This window comes from Ixodes scapularis, unplaced genomic scaffold (genome assembly GCF_016920785.2).
Source record: "Ixodes scapularis isolate PalLabHiFi unplaced genomic scaffold, ASM1692078v2 PGA_scaffold2__306_contigs__length_199485367, whole genome shotgun sequence".
NCBI classification, from domain to species: domain Eukaryota; kingdom Metazoa; phylum Arthropoda; class Arachnida; order Ixodida; family Ixodidae; genus Ixodes; species Ixodes scapularis.
Window position 1 is genome coordinate 12,802,460 of NW_024609857.1, and position 12,335 is coordinate 12,814,794.

Sequence of the window (12,335 nt, forward strand, 5' to 3'; positions counted from 1 at the left end):
GCGCTGCGGTCAAATGCGAATGTAATCGCGTTAAACTTTGCATGCATTGGCTCAACGTTAGGAGAGGGCGGAGGGCGCTGCGGTCAAATGCTCAAATGCGTATATAACCACGTTCTATACCACACATTCTCTTTCTGACATGGACGTGGAGATGCTTTCCCACGGCATCCAGCGGATCCAAGCTGATCCGCTAAAAGAACCACTGGCTCTGCATTTCACCGACCATAAAGCAGTAATAATGAAGTCGAAACGCAACCCGGAACTCAGCAATACCTATGAGCAATAAAAAAAAAATCAGCACCATCAGCACTACCTATGAACAATAAAATCAGTATCATCAGCACCACCAGAGCTTCGCCCCAATCAACATAATTCACCACGTGGAGATGCGGTCATTTCTTTATAGAAACGAGAGGTTAATTGTCATCAAAGTTATTATAGGTATTGAAGGTGCTTATTTGGGGATATAATGCAAACGGTACAATTTCGTTCTCACTAATCCTCTTTCGGAGCCGTTTTCCCCTACCTGCCACACGGTGCCTTTTTTCCCAGGACATATGACCGGACCGCCCGAAGCACATGAGGATCAGGGAAACCCAGAGATAGAAAATCCTTTGGGGACATTTTTTCCTACTTTCCATCTGGGACCTTTTTTTCCGGGGCCTTTTTTTCCGGGGCCTTTATTTCCGGGGACATTTTTTCCGGGGACATTTATTCCGGGGACATTTTTTCCTACACCCACTCGACGCTGGAGTTGCACGTGCCGAACGTAGGCTTTGCCGACTTATTACTAGATTATGTCGCTCCTGACGCATTCATTGAATCAGCAGCGCACTGATTAGATTCTTAGTCACTCATTGTTCCTTATTCTCCAGATACACGCAATACAATGAAAACGGCTGACAGCTTTTATCGGGTCAAAAGAGTATACTTACCGCCGATAACGAGTTTAGTGCCAACGCAGTGTCTTGAGTGGTGTCGTGATTTTCTCGATGATATTCCTTGTACATGGACCCAGGGTCCTGTCAAAGAGACAGAGTCAGCCTCCTTGTACTGGGTAAAGAGTTATACAATAGCGCTTTCGCCATACAAAAAAAAAAAAAAAAGACTGGGGCAGTTTCGTGTTACTTACAATACAGTAGGAGCGATAACAACCGCACGTCAAGGCGAAGTGGTTAAGCATCGACGTCGCGTTCGGATCAAAAGAGACATTTGACCATTTTGTTCTCAACGCTTTTGTTTCTCCTTTTTGTTCCGTGGCGCGTGAATGCGCGTCCCCCGGCACGAGGTCTTGGCATTGACAGTGCTACAGCGGCGTTTTGTTACGCTCTACTATACTATGGTGCCTGGATCTCGTCTTTGACTGGTGTGTTTAGCGTCCTATCCCGCCCATACATCAAAAGTGGTCCCGATGTGGCAACAAATGACGCGAGTGTCATGCTGTTGCCTGTCGCGATCCTGGCGGTTGGCCGCAGAAATGCTGGCGAAAAGCACGAGCGAACGCGAATGTCGCTGTCGTCACTGCGTCCCTTTAGGCATCCCAGGCGTCCCAACTCCGGCTGCTCTAGCTTCCGTGAACTGTCACAGTGGAAAGCGACCTGCAGCAGAACAGGCATCTGCTACAGACACCACAACTGTTGGGACGCCGCCAGGGTCGCGACCGGCGACAGCATGACACTTCTATGACGTCATCAGGCGGAAATCAAGGGACCACTTTTTTGGCCGCGGTAAACACACCAGTCGGAGACGCGTTCCAGGCACCATAACTATAAGGAGAGCAAGTCGTCTGCTTCTTGCGCAGGGGTTGCGGTGACGTCAGAAGGACGCCGAGCTCTGATTGGCTATGATTGAAAGGATAGTGGGTAGCCCTCAATGCTAGATGACGCGAGGTCTACCCACTTTTTTTTTTTTAATCAGCCAATAAGAGCTCGGCGTTCCGATATCATCGCAACCCTTGTGCAAAAAGCAGACGAACTTGAGCTCTGCATTGCGCCCCAAACTCCCCTCCTCCATCTTGTGTGGACACTTTTTGTGTACAAACATTGGCAGTGACCTTTACCTCCAGAGTCCTATAACTAGGGTTCCGTGTATTCAGATAAAGCCGATTAACCCCGAAAAACATTCGCCGGTTAAGTGTTCGGCGATTCGGATTTACCCGAATCTCGAGGTTGGGATGGCGGAATAAAAAGTTACAAAGTCGGTGCTTTACGAATAAAGTTTGTCAATGTGCAGGCTTAGGGGCTCTAGGAAGAGGCCAATTAAGTTTTTTCTCCATTTTGGGTCATTGACAAAATAGTTTCTGGTTTATCTCGTGAAGGTTCGTTCAATGGGCCCATGTAGTTCTGGTCCACGACAAAAGTCACTGTTCCGGTTTCCAGTTTGAACCTTACTATTTGTGCTTCTTAGAGGGAAGAAGAGTTGTGTTTTTATAACAGTGGAAGATGCGAACCTGTAGATTTCATAGGATGGGGAGGCAGGCGCACGTAGCCATGATTTTAATTCGATGGGTTCATGACAAAATGCTGTATGAGGGGGAGGGGCGGGGGAAGAGGAGGCCCCAGCAAAATCAAAAATTGCGGGGGGGGAGGGGGGGGGGGGGGCGTCCCCCCCCCCCCTCCCCCCCCGCTTTTCTGGCTACGTGCCTGTGTGGAGGGCAGCTGAAGATTTTAGGAGTTCAGGCGTTGGCTATTTTTTAGTACCGACGCTTATTAAAGTAACACTTTTTTTAAAGACATGTCGTGAGAAAGTTGGTTCTGCCAATAGCAAGGGCGCCAGTGCAAAATGTAGCAACATAAGTATATTTCGATACCGGTGAGTGTTTTATGCATGTAGCGTACGTTTATGTCCATTACTTATTTTTATATTGAAACAAAAATAAATAAGATCTAACAAAAGTAAGCTTCGATAAACCACGACGAACCACGATTTCACAAAAAATAAACAAGACGGAATCCTACCCATAATGAACGAAATATATTATTGGGGGCCCGAGACGGATTTAGTGACTGAATTGGTGTGTTATGTGACGTATATATTTCCACTAAATTTAACCGAGAATCTGAATGGTTGTATAGGTAACATGACGTCGATTTCCCCTTCAAAATTTATCGGGGAAACTGGGTTTATATCTAGATCATAAGACATGAATTCTTTTCGCTGAATTTAGCAGGTAACCGCATTAGTGTATTATTGGTTTCCCGCTAAAGTTAGCGACGAAACCGAATTGATGTAGAGGTCTCGTACCGTCATTTTCCTCAAGGTGTATAAGTCATGTGACTTCAGGTGACGTCACGTGACGCCATTTTCCAGCCAAATTTAGCGGGGAAACTGAATCGGTGTATATAGGTCACGTGACGTCAATTTTTGCGCTAAATTTAGCGGGGAACCTGGACTGGTCTGTATGCCCCATGACGTACCAGGTCACATGACATCAATCTTCCCGCTAAATTTAGCCGGGGAACTGAATTGCAATATATCTCGTGATATCGACTTTTCCGCTAAATTTAGCGGGAAATGCAAGGACGGCCGGACGGACAAATTTTTGGAATTTAAGCGTAGCGTTAAAAAAAGCATTGCATGCTTTAAACATTCTAATTGAAAACGAGCGAGTTCGTTAATAGATACAAAACGTGAAAGTATAAAACAGCGAGAGCGAGGACGGAAACAGGACATCTTTCATTTAGCAACAACATAAAATAACACAACGATAAAACCGCTCCCCAAAGGTTTCAACGTTCTCAAAAAGGAAAAGGAGACAATTGTTATAAAGGAAAGGGAATTTACTGTAAATATAAAAATTTAGAAAGCGCTGGCGTCACGACGAGGTATCACTAATCTAGTTATCTCCGATTACTTAGAATTCGACCTTTGTCATTGTCAATAATAATGAAGGTGCGGAGATATTGTTGTTTACAGTCCCAAAGGGAAATGTGCTATAAATATAAAAGTTTAAAAAGCTTCATCACGAACCAGCGCAAGTAGACAGTTATTCAAAATCCAAACACACAAAAAAATACACTCACACAGCGCTGAACTATCAACTGAATTGTATTTCAAACTTCCTCTTCTTCGACCCCAAGGAATAGGTTGCCAAGGAAGAAAAGGGGAAAGAAAAGGCAAATGGGGGAAGGCGAAAGAAAAAGAAAAGGAAAACAGATGAATAGAAGACAAAGGAAAGCGAAATAAAGGAGAATACTACTAATGCACCAGAGTCCAAGAGTTACAAAATTTACAAAAAATAATTACAAAATTAATCACGAACAGGTATAAACCAGGTGATAAGCTGGCCTACTGTCGACTACACTCTCGGCGTAAATAGTTTGAGTGATGAAAAAAGTCCAAGAGTTACAGAAATTAGTTGTTAAATAATATAAGATGTAGACAAAAATCAGTGCTTATACTGGCTTACTGTCTTAAACACCTTCTGTCTAAATAATGTAGTTCTTTCTCCGATAAAGCTAAGGACGGAGTGCTGACGCACTGGGCTTCTCGTCTTGCAATGTTCTCCGCTTCTTTAATTTCTCGGGTGAGCTGGTTTTTACTCCTGCCTAACACAGCACAGTTGTCCAGTCGCGCAAAACAGCCACAATCCCTACAGTGAATACCTAGGTGACCGGAGTTGGCATTGGCAATGTTGTTGTTGTGCTCTCGACGGCGGTCGTTTAAACACCGCCCCGTCTGTCCAATGTACTCTTTTCCACAGGAAAGGGGAAACGAATAGACTACTCCTTCAACACATGGGACAAAGTTGGATCTGTGTTTCTTTGCGCAGCTGACGGTGCTGATTGAGGAGGTGTTTACTTTTTTGCAGAGGCTGTGAAGTTTGTGTGGTGCTGAAAACACTACATTCACATTCACTCTGTTCGCTATTTTCTGTAGACCATGAGACAATCAGCACCGTCAGCTGCGCAAAGAAACACAGATCCAACTTTGTCCCATGTGTTGAAGGGGTAGTCTATTCGTTTCCCCTTTCCTGTGGAAAAGAGTACATTGGACAGACGGGGCGGTGTTTAAACGACCGCCTGCGAGAGCACAACAACAACATTGCCAATGCCAACTCCGGTCACCTAGGTATTCACTGTAGGGATTGTGGCTGTTTTGCGCGACTGGACAACTGTGCTGTGTTAGGCAGGAGTAAAAACCAGCTCACCCGAGAAATTAAAGAAGCGGAGAACATTGCAAGACGAGAAGCCCAGTGCGTCAGCACTCCGTCCTTAGCTTTATCGGAGAAAGAACTACATTATTTAGACAGAAGGTGTTTAAGACAGTAAGCCAGTATAAGCACTGATTTTTGTCTACATCTTATATTATTTAACAACTAATTTCTGTAACTCTTGGACTTTTTTCATCACTCAAACTATTTACGCCGAGAGTGTAGTCGACAGTAGGCCAGCTTATCACCTGGTTTATACCTGTTCGTGATTAATTTTGTAATTATTTTTTGTAAATTTTGTAACTCTTGGACTCTGGTGCATTAGTAGTATTCTCCTTTATTTCGCTTTCCTTTGTCTTCTATTCATCTGTTTTCCTTTTCTTTTTCTTTCGCCTTCCCCCATTTGCCTTTTCTTTCCCCTTTTCTTCCTTGGCAACCTATTCCTTGGGGTCGAAGAAGAGGAAGTTTGAAATACAATTCAGTTGATAGTTCAGCGCTGTGTGAGTGTATTTTTTGTGTATTTGGATTTTGAATAACTGTCTACTTGCGCTGGTTCGTGATGATGCCTTACCAACTCGCCCAATCTGCAGTATTAACAGGCTTTAAAAAGCTCTAGCGTCACGACGAGGTGTCAGTAATCTAGTAATCTCTGGTGTTAGGGATTCGACCTCTGTCTTTGTCAATGATAATGAAGGTGCAGAAATGTTGTTATTTACAGTCCCCTTGGCAAATGATTCAATGGTTTCTCTCCCAAATCTGTTGTTGTGCCCGCCCAATATTCTAGTATCAAAGAAATAAGGAGTACAGTCATCGCACGTGCGGCTGTGAACGACAATTGGGTGATACGACTCATTTGAAGCCTTTGATGCTTCCAAGTTGTGTTCTCTGAGTCGATGGTTGACGCATCTCCCAGTCTGTCCAATGTACTGACTGCTACAGCTTAGTGGAATGGAATAAACCTTTCTTTCTTCGCATTCTACGAACTTTTTGGCATGCTTTACATTGCACCCTCTGGGACTGTCGCTCCCATTAACCTTTTTGCACATCTGTTTTAGGCGCATACGACAAGAAAAAACAACACTCGTGTCGAACTTGGGCGCGATAGATCTCAAACGGTGCGCGGAGTTGTGCATGTAGGGAATCACAGCGAAACGACCTTTCCTTTTGGAAACAGCTTGCGGAAGTTGTGGTTTGAGAATGAACCGCTCAAGGTTGGAACAAAGTAGGTCAGTAGGAAAGCCTGCTTTCTCCAACCTGTGCTGCTGCAACTTCAGGCTACTTTCAGAGAAATGCGTGCACGACTTGGAGTATGAGGACTTGAAAACTGACCTCACTATGCCATGCTTAACTGACTTGGAGTGAGCACTGGTGAAAGGGAGAACTGGCTTCTCCTACCTCTTGGGCCTTCCAGCAGAGGTCGGAGAAGCCACCGTAAAGCGAGTAATTAAATAGCTTTTTTTTTTTTATTCGTACAATCCACTTTTATTTTTACATACCAAAAATATATAAAAATTTATACATTTACTTACGACGAAACAGTAAAAGAAAAGCAAAATTACATGCTAAAGGTCGTGTTTATACACTCAATATCTAGTTGTTTACCTCAGTCGCATACATTTAACCTGCAGCGAAAGGTTATCACGAAGTCTGGTAGGTGCCTAAAATACCCGTGAGTGGTACAACTTTGCGTAGCAGTATTAAAACTTGAATCCTAATTGTGCTTTTGAACTTAAAAATTCATTACAGTGCATGAAACTATAGAATACACCCCGTCTCACCATATATATTGTGACATCTAATTTACAAAATGTGACGTGACATTACGACAGCATATCTTGAGCACCATGATGTCGTGTGGCCACGTGACACATGATTTACCACCGTACCACTAGAAAAGCGCCGTGATAATCCACAATTTCTCCTACATTGCAATTCGGTATACGACTATTAAATCACTATATAGAAATATTAGCTGCCAATTTTTATTTCTCAAACGTGCATTTTGTAATAAAGAAAAAATACCGTGAGCCGTCTTGGACCGGTTACTCTTACATTTTTTTTTTCCGATTCAGTTCCGTTCCAGTTCCAAGATGGCGGCGAAGATTTCTGTTCGGTTCAGTTCCGGTTCGGCTAAAAATAACGGTTCAGTTCCGGTTTTCGCTTCGGTTCCGGTTTGACACTCTGGTGCCTGCTGCTCAAGATTTGCCCTTCCCCCTTATATATTTTTATTTTGATTGTAGTACTCTTGCATTCTCCTGAATCTATACATACCTCTACTTTCTTGTATGTAGAGTCAGACCTTAAACACGTATTCACATATTTTACACATTTCACACTCATCACCTTTAAAACTCTTGACGGCTAAGTTGTCACCACTGACTCTGGACATAATCTCTGACGTAGACCACAGACGTCCGTTAATTTTTTTGATCCGGTGCAAGTCTGTTGGTGCTATAGTCCGTGACAGGTTAAGAGTGGAGTGGAATCTCCTCCCACCTCTTTCCATTTCAGCAGAGCGAACGTTGGAGTGGGTGTCGCCTCCTCTCCAGAGTTCGCTCTGCTGAAGTGGAAAGAGGTGGGAGGAGCTTAATTTGCTCTTAACCTGTCAGACCATAGCTAGTGGTAATGATAGAAAATAAACTTTGATCAATCGCTGGTATCCAATAGTCGCATTTCCAAACATTCACTGACTAGATATCCGACCACTGGAAATAGGAGTATATTGAAGAAGAGGGATAAGATAAAAGCCAGGTTGTCCTGAAACCTTAAACCTGCACCTTTAATCACATTTAATTTTTTTAAACATGCACTAGACAAAATGTAACGTTGTAGCTATAATGATCCACTGCAATCATTACAAATGTTGTGGTGGATGATTTAGTTTAACAAATGCAGTGTGGTACGTTATCGCATAGCTCAGCGGCTGCAGTTCTGAATTTTGAACAGTTGTGCGCATTTGACAGAAAAAAAGTGAAATAAAATAAAACTAAACATGAACCCCTTAGTACAAAAAAATTATAATCAGGGTAAATAACATTTATTTTCAAAACATCGTATAACTGTCGAACAGTCTGACGAATGAGAGCGAATCCTAGTCAGTGCAATACGCAAATTCACACAAAAACATCCACCATCATTAGCGACACCCTATCCGTCTTTCTGCCAGCACAAAAACCTAAAGGTTTGTTTCCGGACACTATATTACACACTGATGGATTGATTGATTGACTCTATACATCGCCCTCTGCGCGCTGCCATCTTTGTTCACTGGACTGTGCACTCTCATAAATAGAGGGTGTACAGAGGGTGTACCACATGTAACACCCCAAAACTACATTTCGACGTTCTGTCCACCGACGGCGAGCTGGCGATACCAACTTCCATGAGCGGCTTGATAGTCAAGCGATACAACTTATTAAAATAGATAATGTACCCATTAAAGGCTACAGTAAGACAATAAAGTTTTTTTTAGACCTGCTGCAAAAGCTCAGTATTTTTTTCTTGTAGTATTTGCTACGCACATTAGCTATTTACTACGTTATATTCAAGAGCTATCAAGCCCAGTGCAAAAGTTGGTATCGCCAGCTCGACGTGAGTGGCCAGAACGACGAAATGTAGTTTTTAGGTGTTACATATGGGACAAGGGGTCTACCCCTGCACACCCCCTATTTCTGAAAGTGTGGGTTATGTTCGGAGCCTCCGCGAAATATTGTACTCCGCGCCGTGACTATGCATATCCTGCCAGGATGATAAGCGACGGAAAGGCGAACGAGACGAACGTCTCCCGCAGAAGGGGTCACAGAAAGACCGATAGGCACGAAATCACTATTCTATCCTAATGTAAACAAAGCGAGCGTCGGAGAAATCGGGCTGAATATTTGCGTCCCTTACACCTGGCATTTTCGCAATCCTCGATGTATTCCGATCTGAGGTCATATCATCTCTCTCTGTTACCGCCGCTCCACAAAAGAGCAGGAACCGATTCGTGGCGTTTCCTGCCCGATGTCCGGATCGTGGAAACACCTGGGTAATGCAGTGGGCCGGAGGTCTCTGGCCCCACCTCGGGAAATCCCCACACGTGGCGCCTTTCTTTGATTTTTTTATTTTTTTCATCTCTGACGGCGGCAGGGCCGACGAATGGCGTCCTTCGTTGCAAACGGGTTTTCCTGCCTCCAAACGCGACCGGACGCAACACTCCGTTTCGCGACCTTACCATAAACCGCAGAGGACGCTGCGAGCTACCGGAGCCAATCCAGAACTCACTGTTTGTCACGTGGTCTTACAGCTACGGCGAGGAGCAATCGCGGAGGAGCAACGGATTGGTGGAGATGGCTCGTTGCATGCAGCTGCGGTGCGCTGTAAGGTTGGAACGGAAAGAAGGGGGAAAGAAGTTCGCGCCGGCCGCCGACGCAGGCACGTGCGGCATTGAGAGAGTCGGAATGGACCGAACCGTGACGTGGAGAAAAGTGGCGTCCCCGTCGGTCGGTTGCTCGTTGCGCTGAAAACCGTATTCGAGCGATATCTTTAGAAGGCGTGAAAGAAGGGGGAGAGGGAAGGCAACACTCCCTTCGGCGATTGTGGTGGAGAGCTGTTTTGACGTTATTGTGAGTCAGATGACACGTGCGGAAGGAAAAGGTGAATGGTAGGTAGGGCCTCCGGAGAAAGTGGGACCTTTTGTACTACACATCGTTGTGAAATTGTTGTGAAAGAAGTCCGAGGAACGCTTTCGATAGCTTTAACTGTGTTGACGCTAGTATCTTAGCATCTACTGAAAAAAAAATAAAAAAATGGATGGTGTAAATGAGTTTGCGCTCGATTAACTTCTACGCGAGGTTTTTTTTAGGATTGTTGGTAAATCGAACAACCGAACCATTCGGTTGCCGGTCCGTTGATCGCATTTCATTTGACCATGACTATTATATGATTGACAAATTTGCGTTTGGAGGGAAAAAATAATTAAGTTGTTGTGACAAGCTATATCACGCGAATTCTAGTTCTTTACAAAGCTCAGTGGTTATGACTATGAGGCGGCATATGTATTGTAAAAATTCAGAGCATAGGTGATTTTATGAATGACCTGCTAAACTAAGGATAAGAGTGATACGTGTTTTTTTATGTGGGACGTAAGGTGCTGATCTACCGGCCGAGAGACGTTCGCGCGATATTGTTAAAAAATTGGGTTGCGTGTATCTTTATAAAGCCTAGAACTTGGTCTGCCTCACAATTGGTTCTGCAGCGCGAGCTTTCGCCCCACGTGCTCCGGGCAGCTGTGCGCTAGCCCACTCGGCCACCGATCCCTCCCGATATTGTTAAAACATCTGGAGGCTGTACCTAATCTTAAACCTGTATCGATCAGAACGTGGACATAAGATCCACGGGTTTGAATAACTGGTTCTCCTAGGCCGAACCTACTTGACCTTCTGGCTGCCGGTTTGGCTTCATTACATGAGTGCACATTGTGCACATGATATAACGAATATAACTGCATCTGACTGTGAAAAGTGCAGGTTACAGTTATATGCCAGAGATCCCGAGAAGCTATTGCGTCCGCGTATCTTGTAGAAATTCGGAAGTTCCCACAGCGAATAACGATAATATTAAGTAATTTAGCCATTACCGGTTCATGAAGCTCAGTTGCAACCTCTTACACACGCTTGCAAGTATTTCAGGAATTGAATGTGTGCATGGTATGGGCAACGAGGATATCTCAGTTCGGAAAATTTATTCAAGTTGGTTCATGCCCGATTTGGGAACGAATGTGAAGTTCGTTCATAAATATTAAATGTATTCATCGCGAGCTGACTGAAATGAATTGACATGTACAGCGTCTGTGAGAGGACGTGCACTTGATGAACTGCTAAAGGACGGAATGAACTATCCTATACACAAACAGAACATGCCAAAAATATTGCAAACCATAGTCAAGTTAACATTAGCAAGAGCTCAGCTGCGCGGTGTTTCCAAGAGGGAAAAGAAAAGGATGTTCTACGCTACCTGAAGTTCCCATTCCTGGCGATGCTTCATGTTGACCGTGAAATCCTTCAGCCGGCTTTAAAGGGATAACCGACGAAGCGTCGTGCGGGTCGCCCAGTCAGCCAGGAATTAAAGACACCGTCGCCCGTCGCGGCAAAAAGGGTCGGCAGCCATTATCGCGGGTGGATAAAGCACCGTATCTGGAGAATAATACTTTTCAGTTATCAGACGACTGAAGGCTAAATTAACCCGAGCTTTCCAAAGAAACGCTACCGGCCATGCTCGGCATTGCCGGCGCTCTGTCGAGACAGGTTCTTTTCATAATAAGAAGCCGAGGTTGCGAGGGGCTTGCATCGAGGAAAGAGGCACGACAAACCGAACAAATACGAAAATTAAAAAAAAAAGGGGAAGAGGAGGTTGTTCTTTCTCTCGACGCAAACTCTTTCAGCGGATAGCGATGTAGGCCGCACCGCGGCGGTGACGCACGCGAGGAGGTGCATCGAGCCTTCGGCGTGATGCCGTCCCAGATATTGCCGTGTGTTTGCCGAACGATTATTCCACCTTGAGCGGGAGGATGCCACGCGCCTAGCATCGCTCGGGCGTGCGTTTTGGAAAAGATGGGATATATATATATATATATATATATACTCCAAACGACTAAAGTTTCGCGAATTTCGCGAATGGCCTACAACTCGCGAAAAATACGTACGTCCCGCGAACCATTCGGGCAATATGCGAACGCTACGGAAGCTACACTCGATTCGAGAAAATTAGAACCCGCGATTATCTTCAAATTTTCAGCTTTTGCCCGATTCGCGAAAATTTGAGCCTGCGAAAGTTATGTCGTTTACAGTATACATATACACCAACTCATGTTTACAAACAAACCGGAGCGCCCCGAGCGGCCCTAGCGGACGCCACCGGCGCCGCGCATGCGCGATGGGGGTGTGGGCGAGAAGCTCGCCGTCGCCCCTAAACAAACCATTGAAATGCGATGTTGTCGGCGTCGGTGTGAGCCCCCGCGCTCTTTTTCGCGTTGGAATTATTGATTCTACGTCCTCCTAACGATGACTGACTACTTGAGCGGCGTCAGCGAAATTAACGAGGCTCGTTACACCGCAAAACTTCGCGTGAACAATCTGACACGCGGCGATTCATTCCGCCTGGACGCCGCAGAATGTACGCTAAAGCCTGATTCACATGATGAGAT

The 12,335-nt window shown here is 44.9% G+C and overlaps 1 protein-coding gene across 2 annotated transcripts in view; it reads right to left on the bottom strand.

Annotated features, from left to right (window-relative positions):
- Positions 1-11,621, bottom strand: part of LOC8042934 (sodium-dependent nutrient amino acid transporter 1) — a 29,323-nt gene extending 17,702 nt beyond the window's left edge. The window contains exons 1-2 of one of the 2 annotated variants that reach the window (XM_029991900.4): positions 11,147-11,621; positions 936-1,022 (exon numbers count right to left, since the gene is read on the bottom strand). In XM_029991900.4, the coding sequence (XP_029847760.2) occupies positions 936-1,022; positions 11,147-11,176 (117 nt within the window). In that variant the 5' untranslated portion in view covers positions 11,177-11,621. The remainder of the gene's footprint in view (positions 1-935; positions 1,023-11,146) is intronic. The other variant, XM_040499430.2, reaches the window with a different exon arrangement.
- Positions 11,622-12,335: the final 714 nt, after the last annotated feature.